Source organism: Heterodontus francisci, chromosome 33 (genome assembly GCF_036365525.1).
Source record: "Heterodontus francisci isolate sHetFra1 chromosome 33, sHetFra1.hap1, whole genome shotgun sequence".
Lineage (NCBI taxonomy): Eukaryota > Metazoa > Chordata > Chondrichthyes > Heterodontiformes > Heterodontidae > Heterodontus > Heterodontus francisci.
Window position 1 is genome coordinate 26,588,174 of NC_090403.1, and position 16,640 is coordinate 26,604,813.

Genomic DNA, 16,640 nt, shown 5'->3' on the forward strand with positions numbered 1-16,640 from the left:
CGGACCATGTTGCAGATAAGGCAGAGACAGACGGAGACTCGCAGTGCAGCCAGTGTGTAATCTGGGAGTGTTTGATGGGGACAGTGTAGAGGGAGCTTTACTCTGTATCTAACCCCATGCTGGCATGAGCTGGATACAAAATCTTGCTATTGGCCCCTTCAAATCAAAAAATGGCTGTTATTAAGTGAAAAGCATTCACTTTGAAAGCATTTTTCGCCATCTCAGTGAAAAATAATGATAGTGGAGTGCTCCTCCTTGTTGTGATTAGGGGAACGCAGGAGCGGGAGGGTGGTGTGTGTAGTCACTTCTGTGTTAGATCTCCGATTGCAGTAGGCCAGTCTCCATGTGTCGTTCTTACCCCGTTTACATTTCTAGCCCTCGTCTATCCTTTGTCAGATGTAGAGCTGGGGAATCTTGCTGCAGTTCCCAAGGGTTGTCAGAAAGTTGGTCTTTGTTGCCGGGACAAGATATATCGGTGCTTTTACATTTCCCCTTACAGACGGCAGGAGGCTGTGTTTCAGCTACATACGGATGGCGTAAAATCTCCGAGTTAAGTAGCTAGGTTGATGCAGGTGGTTCGTTCAGTTTCATACTAGTTTAGTTGCGCAACTCTTTTCCTAACTCAGAACTTTCAGATCCCATAATCACCCTTATTACTCTTCTCTGCACTCTTTCAAATACCATGTTATACAAAACAGTTCATAACCTCATTTTCCATTTTGTAAGTACAATTGTAAATGTCGTCACCCTCTTGACCCATGTTTCCAGCCAATGCATTTACATACAAAGCTATACTGTAGTAGCTAGCCAGTGTGGATGCTGCTAAAGCTTGAAGGGCTGGATAGGCTGGGTTAAAAGGTTGATTTTGTTTTCAGCTAGATGAAGCGTAAATTTTTTTTGAAAAGTATAGAACCTATTTAAAACACAATGCAATTGCAAAACAAACTGCAATTTTCCAAATATTGTAACTTTACAGATAATTATAGAGTCACAAATTTTGACTTCAGATGTATCCCAATAATTATCTATTATAATTCAAAGTGGGAAAATGTTAAAGCCTAAAAGCAATGAATAAACACACCTAAATTCTTGGAAGTTCCCTAAATTATTGGATATGTACATTTTATATCAGTCTTCAGAAACTATTTTTCTATAACCTACTAAATGTTAAGAATCAATAAAGAAAAGGTTAATAGTACTATGCTTTATCATGTACAAATATTTTGTTTTGTAAAGGACTTGGGTCTGATAGGTTAGCAGCACAACTGATAATTTGGTCTCCAACTAATTCAGTGACATCAAAGAATACACATTTACATCTTAAAAATCATTGAAAGTGAACATTGTGAAGTACAAGGAGGTTCATACCCCACTTTTTATTTTAAGTACAGTTTGTAAACATTGCTATCCTCCTGGCCAATGTTTCCAGCCAATGCATGCTACAGACACAGCTATATTGTAGTCATTTGCCTGTGTGGGGCACTGAAGTTTAGAGGACTAGATAGGCTAGGGTTAAAAAGTTTTTTTTTTGTTTTAGTTCAGTGAAGGGTAAATAAGTTATTTTTTAAAGAAAGCATAGAACTTCTTAATACATATTCAGCATTAAATTGTTTTAGTCGCTATAAATGCTATACATCTGTATTGTAGTGAGCAAGTTTAAAATCATAACTACATCAAACAGTTAACCAATTAACCACTTCCATTGTAGTATTACCTCAATATAAAATTACAATCTAAAGATAAAAGGTTCCTACATAAATTTCAAATTGGAATATATTAACAGTGCCAAATTGCTGGCACAATATACTTTTGTGTTTGGCCATTTTGAAAAAAAAAATTAGGTTTATAAATGACCATTTTTAGCTGGTGTTCCTAGAATTATGATCTCGACATATTGTGGCAACAAGAAAATTATCAAGTTATATTTAAGCAATAGGTACAAATTATTAAGGCACTAACCAATCTAGTACAGTACAGAAATCTGCAAGTGAAGCATTAAAGCTTCACTCAGTATTTTGGATTCTTAGTTCTTCTAGGTTTTGGAATGCTCTATGAATGTGGCAAACATGAATTGTATATATAATACCAAGAATGTCAATGAAGTATGACCCACTACCTAAAGATATTAAATTGTTTATTAAGGCTTGGATGATTGCAGCTGTTAATGTTACTCAATTAAAAAAATTTGATGCCTTTTAAAAAAAACTAACAGTGGAAATGGAATTTTCCACGCCAAGTTATGGTAAAAACTGTTCGTAAAGTTATTTTCCAGAAATTTCACATACCAATTTCCAATAACAGGTTGCTGTAAAAGCTGTGTTTTGGAGCTATGAAACTGGTGGTCAGGAAAGTCTACTTACTGCAGTTACAAGTTCTCCAATGTGTCTGTTGATCAGTTTTACTTTTAAAACTGCAGACTTACAAAATGATATATATACACACACACCACTTGTAAATAAACATTGCTATGGCAAAAGCCTTAAAAACCACTAGCATATTCCAGTAACCAGACCGGTTACCTGGCCATTTATTGCTGTATTCTTGTAGAATGAACATATTCAGGACAATTCCAAAAGGTAATTTGTCAGATCATTAATGAGATTCAGTGTTTCCAATTTTTCAAAAGCAATTTTCTATTTTAGATCGCTATTTACACAAAGTTAACACAACATTGATTCCAGAGTGTCACTAGAATGCACTTGTCCTCCAATGACCCCAGAAATATATGGGAGCTTTTTGTTTCTTGACATTTCAATTCATTCTATAGACACTGTATTAAAACTGAGATCAAAGAATTTCTTCCTGTCCCTCATGTTCAAACTGACTCCATGAAATGTCATTTACCTGTGAAGAAAAACAAATCCAAGAGTTTTATCCAAGGTTACAGCTAAGCATAATTAGGTGTAAACCGACAATGTTATGCATCAAAACTGAACTGTAATGGTTCTATCAGAGCACGAGTAGAAACATAAATGATTTTGTAGATGACAAAGATACTTTATTGCAATTTATGCATTTGGATAAAAGGAACACCTTTTCCAATTCCCACATTGATCTGCCCAGTGATTGTACCTGCAGTTGTGTTTGAAGTTCCTCCTCTGTGAAACAGTCAGTTTCATCCTGTTCTAAGCTCCATTGCAAAGACACTTTCCCATTCCCTACAAGAAACAGAGGGGAGGGGAAAATAAAATCTTCACCCATGCAGCTTCTGGCAAATAATAAATAACATCTCAAACATAAGATTCATAGAACTTTAAGTTGTCAATAAAAATGCATCTGGTTTGCTATGGATATACCAAGAGCAAGAACCTTCCAAGACAAACACAAGAAAATAAAGGAAAAGTAAAGACCAGTAGGCCATACTGACATGGTGTGTGAAGGTTGCACTATCACCCTCATTCCTCCCTGTCAAAGTCATGCAATCTTTTACAAGTGGCAAAAAAAAAACTCAGGCCAATGTAGGGAAAGAAAACTAGGAAATTACACTCCAACCCCCAAAGGCAACCAAACTTGCTTCAGATCATGGTACCAAGCGCCAACAGCCACCAAATTCCCATTCCCACATACCTTCGATAGCTTGCGATACTTCACATTTACAGGAACCTATCCATCACCCTTTTAAATGCTTGCATCTAAATCGACATTAACCATACATGGTTTTTCTCATGGTGATAGGAATGTCACTAGCAAGGCCAGCATTTATTCCCATTCCTAGTTGCCCTCGAGGTGGTGATGGTAAGCAGCTTTCTTGAACCGCTGCAGTCCATGTAGTGTAGGTACACCCACAGTGCAGTGAGGAAGGATTTTTAGGATGTTGACCTAGCAACAGTGAAGGAACATGATATAATTCTAAGTCAGGATGGCGTGAGGCTTAGAGAAGAACTTGCAGGTGGTGGTGTTCCCATGCACCAGCTGCCTTTTTCCTTCTAGGCAGTAGAGGGCGCAAGTTTGGAAGGTGCTGTTGAAGGAGGCTCGACGAGTTGCTGCAGCACATCTTGTAGATGGTACACACTGCTGCCACTGTGCGTGGGTGGTGGAGGGAGTAAATGTTTAAGGTGGTAGATGGGGTGCAGATCAAGTGGGCTGCTTTGTCCTTGATTTTTAAAAATTCATTCATGGGATGTGTGTGTCACTGGCCAGGCCAGCATTTATTGCCCATCCCTAATTGTCCTCGAGAAGGTCGAGCTTCACTCATCCAGGCAAGTGAGGAGTATTCCATCACACTGCTGACTTGTGCCTTGTAGATGGCAGACATCCTTGAGGAGTCAAGAGGCGGGTTACTTGCCACAGAATTCCCAGCCTCTGACCTGCGCTTGTAGCCACAGTATTTATATGGCTAGTACAGTTAAGTTTCTGGTCAATGGTAATCCCCGAGATATCGAAGGTAGGTGATTCAGCAATGGCATTGCTGTTGAATGTCAAGGGGAAACTGTTATGATTCTCTTCTGTTGGAGATGGTCATTGCCTATTGCGAATATTACTCGCCACTTATCAGCCCAAGTCTGAATGTTGTCCAGGTCTTGCTGTATGCAGGCAGACTGCTCCAGTATGAAGAGTTGTTAATGGTACTGAACACTGTGCAAACATCAGCGAATATATGCACTTCTGACATGATGGAGGGAAGGTCATTGATGAAGCAGCTGAAGTTGGCTAGGCCTCAGACACTAACCTGGAGGAAGACTTGCAGCAGTGACCTGGGGCTGAGATGATCGGCCTCCAACAACCACCATCATCTTCTTTTCTGTTGGGCATGACTCTAACCAGTGGAGAGTTTTCGTGCTCCCACCCCGAATCCCACTGACTTCAATTTTGCTCAGGTTCCCTGATGCCACATTTGGTCAACTGCTGTCTTGATGTCAAGAGCAGTCACTCGCACCTCACGTCTTGAATTCAGCTCTTTTGTCCACGTTTGGACCAAGGCTATAATGAGGTCTGGAGTGGCCATGGCAGAACTCAAACTGAACAATGGTGAGTAGGTTATTGCTGAGTAAAGTGCCGCTTGGTAGCACCGTCAACGGCACCTTCCATCACTTTGCTGATAATCAAGAGTAGACTGATGGAGCACTAATTGGCCGGATTGGATTTGTCCTGCTTTTTGTGGCCAGAACATACCTGGTCAATTTTCCATATTGTCAGGTAGATGCCAGTGTTGTAGCTGTACAGGAACAGCTTGGTTAGAAACACAGCTAGTTCTGAAGCACGTCTTTAGTACTACATCTGCAATGTTGTCAGGGCCCATAGATTTTGCTGTATCCAGTACATTCAGCTATTTTACCTTGAGTGAATTGAATTGGTTCAACAGTGGCATCTGTGATGCTGGGGACCTCAGGAGGAGAGATGGATCATCCACTCAGCTGTTCTGGCTGAAGATGGTTATAAATGCATCAGCTTTGTCTTTTGCACTGATGTGCTGGGCTCCTCCATCATTGGAGTTGGGGATGTTTGTGAAGCTTCCTCCTCCTCCGGTTAGTTGTTTAATTGTCCACCATTCACACAGTGGCATGTCTGCACAGCTTTGATCTGATCCGTTGGTGTGACATGGCTTAGCTCTGTCTATCGCATGCTGCTTCTGCTGATTAGTATGTATGTAGCCCTGTGACATAGCTTCACCAGGTTGGCACCTAATTCTTAGATATGCTTGGTGCTGCTCTTGGCATGCTCGCTTGTGCTCCTCATTGATATGACCAGAGAGAGGCTTTGAACAAAGAATAGATCGCATTTAATTGTCCTAACTATGCATCCAAATACTTTATTTGCTTTTTAGACAGTGGTATAACACTAGTCACGGACCTTCCATAACTCATGCACTACAACCCTCAGCACATTCTCCTTCTTGGTAGCCTTGAGTGTGTAATCCTGCATGGCGTACACTGACTTGGAATTGCTTCTGCCTAAATACATTCAATAGCATTTGTTTATACTGAAAACCTGCCAGACACACTTATTCCTCCACTGAATCTAGAGTCGCCCATTTTTTTGATACAAGATCCTGAGACCAGGATATATCTTTGTGTCATCTGCAAAGATCTACCCTGCCTTCATTCAGATTGCTGATAAAGATGGTGAAAAGTAACAGCACTACCACTGATCATTACTTTAGCTGATGTCCCTGCTTTAGTAAATTAATTGTAATTCACATATAATTGAAAAAAATTGCAAAGATATTCAACATGTATTTGGCATTACATGAAATCTGAGGAATTGTACCTACACTGTCTACATAACAGCTACTGTCCTCCAAAAGCAATTGATTGCATGAAGTATTTCAACAAGATAAGATGCTATAAAAATGTAAGGAATTATTTTCTATTCTACTTATTCAGAGGCTCTTTTATGATCAGAAATATTGCACCATTTTACAACAGCAGAACCACCAATTATAATCCAAGTCAGATACAGCTTGTGGAGTGGGGGAGGTGGAGGTACAGGCAGGTCACTCTAGCTGCCTACCTCCCTTCCATGGTCTCGTCAGTGCCTGTGTGAACTTGGAGATCGACCAAGCAGTTCCTATGACAAGTGAGCACTGCAGGGATTAGACTGTATAGTGGACGTCAAGAATGACACTGTCATATAGTTTGACAAGTTTCCTTTTTCATTTTGCTTAAACTCTGCTTTTAAACTTGTCCCTTCTAAAAGGGGGCACATTTATTCAGTTTTTGGTTTACATCATTGGGGCAAGCCAGTGCATCCATATTGATCGCATTATAAAAGGCTTACATTATTAAACTGGCAAGTGATGAGAATAAAATGATAGCTTTATTTTTAGAATGGGCAATGAAGTATTTAAATTACAGGACTGATTCATGCTCTCCTCCTAATTGTGGAGAAGCGGTGGCACAGTGGTAATGTCACTGAACTGGTAATCCAGATGCCCAGGCTAATGCCCTAGGAACACAGGTTCAAATCCCTTCAGGTTGGAGTTTAAATTCAATTAATAAAAATCTGGAATTGAAAGCTAGTCTCAGTAATGGCATCATGGAACTATCATCGATTGTCGCAAAAACCCACATGGTTCATTAATGTTTTTTAGGGAAGGAAATCTGCTGTCCTTACATTATCTGGCCAACATGTCACTCCAGACCCACAGCAATGTGGTTGACTCTTAACTGCCCTCTGAAATGTCCTAGCAAGCCACTCAGGTGTCAAGGGCAATTAGGGATGGACAACAAATGCTGGCTTTGTCAGTGACACCCACATCCCATGAAAAGTGTTATCCAGTTTAACTGTACCAGAGACCTGGGTAAGCCAGGGTCAATCTTTATTACAGCAGCCTGGGCATTAATCCTTCAACCAGTTTTGTTTTATACTGTTTGCACAGCTCTGGTTTAAAAAAAACCCCATTTAAAACAAGTGGCTTTTATATTTTAAATGGACATTTTAGAAACAATTTTCATCAATGTTCAATATTAACCAAGACCACTTAGCTCAGATTAATAACTAAAGTCAAATAAGATGAGAAATTGCACCAAACTGTAACCAGGGACATTCCATATCCAGGTGAGTCACAGAGCAAGAGACAGGCTGAGGATTTACTGTTGTGTTCATAATTGAAGTGGCAGCTAACTTGAAGTAACAGGCCTCGAGTGTCTACAGCAAATGCACTTATGCACCAGAACAGTGCCCGAATCCCATATTGGCATGTGGCTTACTGGTAAATTGGTACCAATCATGCTTAAGCCAACAGCTTTAATTTTATTTGATGCACTTGTGAAGTGTTGCAGTTAATTAGAATAAAGAACCCACTAATACACAGAGTAGTTGAGGCAAATAGCATACATGTATTTAAGAGCATGCTAGATAAGTATATAAGGGAGAAAAGAATATGCTGATAGGGTGAGATGAAGCAGAGTGGGAGGAGGTTTGTGTGGAACATAAACACCAGTGTAGATCAGTTGGGCCAAATGGCCTAGTTCTATGCTGCAAGTTCTATGTAATACTTCAAGCTGCCTGAATATACCCAGGATACCTTAGCTCATTGTAAAGAAGAATTTTTATTGTGGGAACTTTTCCAGTTCTAACCAAGTATGTACAGGTCTGTGCATGCAGCTCAGACACATGGATAGAACTTTCTACTGCTAAAATTTGCCTGCTCTCTGAAAGCAACAACTTTCAATGTCTACATAAAAATAAACATCCTTAGTGTGTATTACTGTACATCAAGCAAAGGTTCAGAATCAGCCCAAACCTACTCTCTGGTAAAAACATCTGTAGAAATAGAACCCTCTTCATTCTGTCTCCAGGGCACCAACGTTATAAACTTTCCAGCCTATTACATTTGGAGTCAACATCTTCAAAGCAATCAGTAGTACAAAGTTCTGAAATTTTATGTGGCATTATAATCAATCTATTGAAAGGAAAATGCATCGAGTGCCTCGGTCTTGGAGATCCAGTCCCCTAACCCCATCATGTAGAAGATGCAATGAAATGGTATGGCAAAATAACTTCTGTTCTTTTAAAAAAAAGACTGTCTACAACAGGGTAATTCCAGTATACGTAACTAGTTGCTTAGTAAAAGCTTACAGTAGTCCCTGATGGCAGTATGTAAACTTTGCCTTGAATTTCAAGTCAAAAATGGCTTTCATGACCTGTGTCATTTTTAAGCACTGGAGCTAGCAGTGAGCAATTTCTACTATGCTTGTGAAGGAGGAGGATGGTGGCCAAAAGGAATAATTGAAAAGACTGAACCAAAGGAGACTGAAAATTTGCTTCACAGGTGTTAGCAGGGAATGGTAGCATAGTGATTATGTTACTAGACTAGTAATCCAGAGACCTGAACTAAGACAGTGACTATGTAACTACCAATTGATGTAAAAACCTATCTGGTTCAGTAATGTGCTTTAGGGAAGGAAAGCTGCTGCTCTTACCCAGTCTGGTTTATATGTGACTCCAGACCCACAGCAATGTGGCTGACTCTTAACTGCCCTCTGAAATGGCCTTGTACCCACACAGTTGTTTCAAGAAGGCAGCTCACCACCACCTTCTCAAGTCAATTAGGGATGGGTGACACCCACAACCAATAAATGAATTAAAAAGAATGGCACAGTCTTATGGATAGGACATGTATAAATCTGATTCTCAAGCAAGTGAATTGAAGAGGTTTCTTAATAGCTCAGCAGACTGAGACAGGAAGGTACCAGGCAGATATATGGTCTTTACTGAGCTACGAGAAGTCACCAAGCAGACTACATGACCCCAGTGTCCTGGATTAGGGAAGGGAAAATCCTGATCAGTATTTAGCAAGCCCTGGCAGAAGTGCAAGAATGGGTGTTAGATTCAATTGCGATGTCCTCTGGAATAAAAAAAAATACCAGGACTCAAGCTCAGAAATGAAGAATGGATACTTGGGGTGGACACCAGACTGCAGTTGTAAAACCATACACCAAGAGGTCAGCTGGAGACGAAGAAAAAAAAAAAGTTCTAGGGATACATTTCTGCACTCAATATGCCCCCATGAGTGTCTGAATGTCAATCCTAATGCTTTAAGTTGTGCCCCACATCAAGCACATTGTCAATGAAGTCCTTCATGCTGATAATTTATAGAATACTGCCCTTGAGCAGCCATGTCCGATTCTTGCCCCTACAGAACAGCTGTTTCAAAGTAATTCTTTCCTCAAACTTGCTAGAAATTTCACAATTCAATATTTCTCCTGTTCCGAGGGGACCCAGGCATTTTAACTAAAATCTGTTCTGCATTGCTACTAATGCTTCTCCTGAAAAGCTAAAAATTGAAGAATTATAACTTTACCCAAGACAACAAGGAGGATCTTCTGGAATGCATCCGATAAGGCTTTTTGTGTTGCAGACTTTTGAGCCCTTCCGAGTTTCAAGGCAAAATTCAGTGGATCTAACAACAGAATAAGAAATTTTCATTGACTGTTTGCATGATCAGGAATATTTTCATCAGTAATATTTTGCTACAGACCCATTTGAAAGAAGAAACGTCAGTTAAATAACACCTTTCGTAATCTGAAGTCTCAAAGCATTCAAAGCCAATTAGTTACTTTTGAAGTGTACTCACTGACAGTATTTAGAAAACAGTGGGACTCCTGACAACGCAGAGCATGCGCAGTGTGATCGTGGACGTCATCAGTGAACGCAAACATTTGCCAGTTTGAATGTGCGCAACAGCGCTAACATCACAACGCAATGACGTCATCCCACCATACCTGCTTCAATCGCCACTTTCAATTTCTTGCTCCGTCCCACCTCACTGCTGTCTTCACTCAGCCACTTGCTCTCACCCTCGCCGCTTCCCCCCCTCTCCCGGCTGCACGCTGCTTCCCCACCTTGGCCACTCGCTCCCGACCTCGTCTCTTCCCCCTTTGGCCAATCGCTTCCCACCATGCCACCTGAAGCAGTGGCAGGGGCGGGCAACGAGCCTCTGAAGCGGCAAGGCTGGGAGTGAGCAGCCAAGGTGGAGAAGTGGCCACAGCAGGAGCAAGTGGCTGAGGGAAGGCAGCGGCAAGGCGGGAAACGAGTGGCTGAGGGAGGAGAAGCGGCGAGGGCGGGAGCAACTGGCTGAAGGAAGGCGGGGCAAGACGGGGAGCGAGTGGCCGAGGGGGAGAAGCGGCGATCAGACAGTCATGGGAAGGAGCAGCGAGATGGCAGGAGGGAGCGGGGTACAGTTGGGGATGGGATGGAGGCGGCGATCGCAGCCACTGTGGGGATTTGGGTTTAAGGCTGCGATTGCTTTTTGTGACAAATTGAGCAGCACCATCTTTATTACTGGCAGCTGCCTGAAGCATCGCAGACAGTGACGTTTCAGTGGATGAGGCTGGATTTGCGCATGTGCCAGTACTGCGCCACCTAGTGGTCGCATTATCAGCAAATGCAGTCTTTAGAAAAACAGCAACTATTTGCATATGGCAAGATCCCATAGAATGAAACAAGTAACCTTTTAATCTGTTTATATGGGGTCAGTTAAGGGCGAGCTCCCCAATCTTCTTCGAATAGCAGCCATTGGATCAGACAGATGGAACCTCAGACTCATCCAAAAGACGGCACCTCTATAGCGCAACACTCTCTCAATAGTATGTTTAAGTGGCAGCTTGGATTATGCGCTGAAGCTCTGAAATGGAGCTGTACCTATGATCTTCTGACTGAGGCAAGATTGCTACTGCTGAGCCAAATATCTATTAACCTGGCATTGGTGATTTGAACTACAGTCTTGACCAGTGCCACCTTAAATTTAAGAGAACAGACAAAACCAACAGAACTATCCAGAATTTGCAGATGCACAAATAATAATGACAGAGCTTCGTATTGTGAAACATATTATCCAATTTAGTCATCTGGTTCAAGAGACTACTAGTATAATTAAGCTTTATCTCATTGATCCTTTGCATGTTACGAGTTGAATCCATTATATAATGGAACCTCAATTATCTTGCATAATGGAGGAATCATACTCACCCGCCACCACCCTTTAGAACTGTAGCTTTCCAGATTCAGAGGTGAGCACTAAAGGTAACATGCTCACTTCAAGCAATCCTGTGGAATTACTGCAGAGACTTACTTTTGTTGTCACTGGTGATCAAATCAAATCTGCATGCATATGACAAGTTCCTGGTTTCCCCAGAATCAACTAAAACTTTATTCCTATTGTGTGTGAAGGACACTTCAATGAATGGTACCATTTTCCAGTACATTCATACTACATTGTACAGTCACATGCAGGAAAATTGTAAGTGTGCATGCCTTCTATTCTGTAGGCAGGTCAGTACTTTTCCTTGCAGTTTAGGATCTTGGGTCAGCTGGTACTTCCTGGCCTCAATTTCAAGCCTCACAGATGTCCTTGCACTGCTAAACCTACTTAGGTTCTCCCTGCATCACCCAAATTAGTAATAGAACTTCAAAGCAAAATGTTAACAACATGCATTTATATAGCACCTTTAATCTAGTAAAGGATCACAAGGTGCTTCACAGGAGTGTTATCAGACAGAATTTGACACTCAGTCACACAAGAAGCTATTAGGACAAGTGACCAAAAGCCTGGTCAAAGAAGTAGGTTTTATGGAGCAGGGTAGAGAGGGACAGAGATTTAGGGAGGGAATTCCAGACCTTAGGGCCTAGACTGCTGAAGGCACAGCCACCAATGGTGGAGCGCTTAAAATTGGGGGATGCACAAGAGGTCAGAATTGGAGGAATACAGAGATCTGAGAGGCTTGTAGGGCTGGAGGAGATTGGAGAGAGAGTGAGGGGAGAGGCCATGGAAGGATTTGAAACCAATGATGAGGATGTTAAAAATCAAGGCAATGTGAACCATGAGCCAATATCTGTCAGCAAAAGCACAAGGGTGGTGAGCGAAGAAGACTTGGTGAAAGTTAGGATACAGGCAGCAGTTTTGGATGACCTCAGGTTTACAACACTATAAGCAGAATTCCATAGATTATTGATAACCTCCAAAGTATCTGACTTTAGAACAAACTAGTTAAACTTCCATGGCACTTTTCAAGGATGTTTCCTGAAACACTTCACAGTATATTGTATGATTTCTATCTCTGTATCTATTATTCATCTGTAGCCTTGCATTAGTGATGCATTTGCTCAAAGGATGGGGCAGGATACAGGCAACATCTGATTCACTGCAAGACCAATGGAAGTGGAAGTGAATGATGTTACTGTAATGTCGAGTCCTTTGCCACAGATTAACCAAAACTGCTGTGCCCCATATACAAGATTCACCCTTTCACTATAGCTCATGTCTCATCTTTTCTCAGTACTTCTAGTGTTCATGATTAGTGTATATAGTATCATTTCTGATGTGTCACTTTTCTTACTGCATAAATAAGCCAATCATCTTCTATCCAAAAAATAAATTAGATCCAGACATCCTCAGACTTCCCTGCATCCTGGCCACAATTAAAACTAAAACTGATAGATAAAATATTTAACATACATTTAATTACTGTATTGATGAATTAAAATGTTGAAACTAATACAACTTATTTTTAAATGAATGTCCCTACCCCAAATGGTCTCTGCATGCCCACGTACTCTGCCCTGTAGTATCAGGCCTGGAATTTTTCAATAATTTTGCTCCCTTCCTTTTTCAGAGGCAACTCTAAACTAATATTTCTCTTTTCTTGTCTTTGTCCTTATTTTAGATCATTTTAACCTGCTCTCGAGTTCTTCATTCACTTAGCTTTACTATTTAACCTTTCCTTTTCTATTTCCAGCTATACCACTCTCCCCAGTGTCCATGTTTTATGCCACTATATTTCTGAGGGGTGTTCCAGCCATGTCTCCTGAGCTTCAGCCAGAACCCTCTGATTGTGTTGATATCCAGGGTGTGGGCTAGATATGGTGCGCACAAGTCATCATTGCCCCTGGAGATACTTTCAATTAAAGCGTGTCTATATTACTAAAGGAGTGAGTGTGAGAGTGTGAGAAAGTGCTCTCCATCATTGAGGAGATTGGAGCATTATGGCAGTAATGGGCGCAGACAGTGGAGAAAGAAAAAGAAAAGTCGAAAGCTGGCCACTGAGTCAATGGCAAGCTTTGTGGGTCACCAGTTGAGCTGGGTATATGATTCAGGGCCAACAGTTAATCTGAAAGTGGATAACGAAGGATGGGATCACCTAGTTTAATTCAGTGTAGCAACTGACATTTTTACCAGGAGCAAAGGCTGTTGGGGGAGGGAAGAGAGAATTTCAGTCACAAAAACAAGAAATGCTGGATTCACTCAGCAGGTCTGGCAGCATCTGTGGAAAGAGAAGCAGAGTTAACGTTTCGGGTCAGTGACCCTTCTTCGGAACCGGGTCACTTCTTCGGGTCACTGACCCGAAACGTTAACTCTGCTTCTCTTTCCACAGATGCTGCCAGACCTGCTGAGTGAATCCAGCATTTCTTGTTTTTGTTTCAGATTTCCAGCATCCGCAGTATTTTGCTTTTATATTAGAGAATTTCAGTCACTTGACTAAACAGTTTACTACAAATGGATAAAGCTTTTTTTAAAGAAAAAACATACAGAATTTTGATCAAAGCCCATGATGGTGAGATAGACTCCGGTTGGCCCCTAATACACAGAATTTGGATATAAAGACCACTTTTATATTTTCTTGCAGAGGAAAACTCATTATACATTATCACCTGTAAACTTTAACTCCATTCTAAATATTTTAAGTAGAGGAATGACAGTGATTGGAAGTCGAACGTAGGCACCTCTGCAACTTCCATTTCCCTGCCCAAGACCCAGATATTTTTCTATTCCCCACCTACATGTTCATATCCATTTAACTCCCTTCCCCAACTTGTTAGAACCTTAAATTCAATGGCAAGATTCAGTGCCATAGATGGAGCAGCAATGGACGAAAGGTACAGAAGGCAGCCTGTAATCAGACACAGATTGAGAATTCTGGGAGATTTTACATGAGAATGCTAGAGCAAGAGGAGGAAAATGGCAAATTTCCCAAATTGCAGGTGCACGAAGTATTTATTTATTTATTTAGAGATACAGCACGGAAACAGGCCCTTCGGCCCACCAAGTCTGTGCTGACCATCAAACACTCATTTATACTAATCCTACATTAATCCCATATTCCTACCACATCCCCACCATTCTCCTACCACCTACCTACACTAGGGGCAATTTACAATGGCCAATTTACCTATCAACCTGCAAGTCTTTGGCTGTGGGAGGAAACCGGAGCACTCGGCGGAAACCCAAGCGGTCACAGGGAGAACGTGCAAACTCTGCACAGGCAGTACCCAGAACTGAACCCAGGTCGCTGGAGCTGTGAGGCTGCGGTGCTAACTACTGCGCTGTTTTTGATTTCTTTAATGCTTCTATTTTCTGATAGAAATACCTCAGCCCTCTAACAAGCTACTGTTTTCCTTTAAACAGATGGCCACAGATAAATACTCATGTTTCTCCCTCTCCCCTTTGTTCTGATTCTATTAAAATACTTGTTTTAGAAACATAGAAAAATAGGAGTAGCCCTTCGAGCCTGCCCCGCCAATCAATACGATCATCCAAACTCAGTACCCTGTTCCTGCTTTCTCCCCATATCCCTTGATCCCTTTAGTCCCAAGAACTATATCTTACTCTTTCTTGAATATATTTAATGATTTGGCCTCAACTGCTTTCTGTGGTAGAGAATACCACAGGTTCACCACTCTCTGGGTGAAGAAATTCCTCATCTCAGTCTCAAGTGGCTTACCTCTTATCCTTTGGCTGTGACCCCTGGTCCTGGACTCCCCCGCCATTGGGAATATGCTTCCTGCATCTAGTCTGTCCAGTCCTGTTAGAAACCTACAATATTCTATCAGATCCCCTCTCATTCTTCTAAACTCTAGCGAATACAAACCTAACTGATCCAATCTCTCCTCATGCGTCAGTCCTGCCATCCCAGGAATCAGTCTGGTGAACCTGCGCTGCACTCCCTCCATAGCAAGAACATCCTTCCTCAGAAAAGGAGACCAAAACATCACACAATACTACAGATGTGGTCTCACCAAGGCCTTGTATAATTACAGCAAGACATCAGTTGTGAACAAGGATTGTGTGTCTAAAACATTAACTTGTCTGTTCTCACAGCTGACCTGTTGTGTTGCCACATTTTTTGCTTTTGTATCAAATTGAGCCCAAATTGGTTATATACTTTATTTTCATACTGTAATGTTTATATTAATTGCCTATTTTTTAAAGGATTTGTATCCAGTAGCAATTTGTAAACAGTTTTCCTATTTTTCTGAATATGAATGGAGGTTCCAGTTGACTTCAGTTCATAGCATTTTTGACTCCAAGTCAGTAGATTGAGTTCAGACCCTATTCCAGAGTACAAATTTAAGGCAGACATTCCAGTAGGGCAGTGAGTCAGGGCTAAAGTTAGAGTCATAGTCATTATATGCACAGAAGGAAGACATTCAGCCCATTGAGTTCATGCTGGCTCTCCATGGAGCTATCCAGTATGTCCCATTTCCCCAGTCGATACCCGTAGCCCTGCAAGTCAATTTCCTTCCTTCAAGTAGCCATCCAATTTCCTCTTGAAATCACAGATTGCCTCCGCTTCCACCACCCTATGGGCAGCGATTTCGAGGTCATTACCACCTGCTGTGTAAAAAAATTCTTCCTCATATTCCCCTTGCATCTCTTACCCAAAACCTTAAATCTGTGTCCCTAGTCTTTGTACCATTAGTTAATGGGTTCAGTTTTTCCTCTAAGCCTATCATAATCTATTAAATCGCCCCTCAATCTCCTTTGTTGAGAACAAACCCAGCTTTTCCAACCTAACCTTAGAACTAAAATCCTCCACCCCGGGAACCTCTCAAGGGGTGCATCCTTCCTGAAGTGTGGTGACCAAAACTGGACGCAGTACTCCTGTTGAGGCCTAGCCAGTGCTTTATAACCATAACTTCCCTGCTTTTGTACTCAATGCCTCTATTAATGAAGCCCAAGATCTCATATGCTTTACTAACCACTCTCTCAATATGTCCTGCCACCAAAGATCTATGCGCATGCACCCCCAGGTCCCTCTGTTCCTGCACACTCTTTAGAATACTCATTAAGTATATATTGCCTCTCCCTGTTCCTTCTGCCAAAATGCATCACCTCACACTTGTCAGTATTAAATTCCATCTGCCACCTGTTTGCCCACTCCGCTAGCCTATGTCCTGTTTCAGGAAGTTCACATCATCCT

The 16,640-nt window shown here is 41.4% G+C and overlaps 1 protein-coding gene across 2 annotated transcripts in view; it reads right to left on the reverse strand.

Moving 5' to 3' along the window:
- Positions 1 to 1,343: 1,343 nt before the first annotated feature.
- The window catches only part of rdm1 (RAD52 motif containing 1), a 31,284-nt gene continuing 15,987 nt past the window's right edge, over positions 1,344 to 16,640 (reverse strand). For both annotated transcript variants that reach the window (XM_068013216.1, XM_068013215.1), the window contains 3 exons: positions 9,746 to 9,844; positions 3,073 to 3,158; positions 1,344 to 2,844 (listed from right to left, as the gene is read on the reverse strand). In XM_068013216.1, the coding sequence (XP_067869317.1) occupies positions 2,788 to 2,844; positions 3,073 to 3,158; positions 9,746 to 9,844 (242 nt within the window). In that variant the 3' untranslated portion in view covers positions 1,344 to 2,787. The remainder of the gene's footprint in view (positions 2,845 to 3,072; positions 3,159 to 9,745; positions 9,845 to 16,640) is intronic.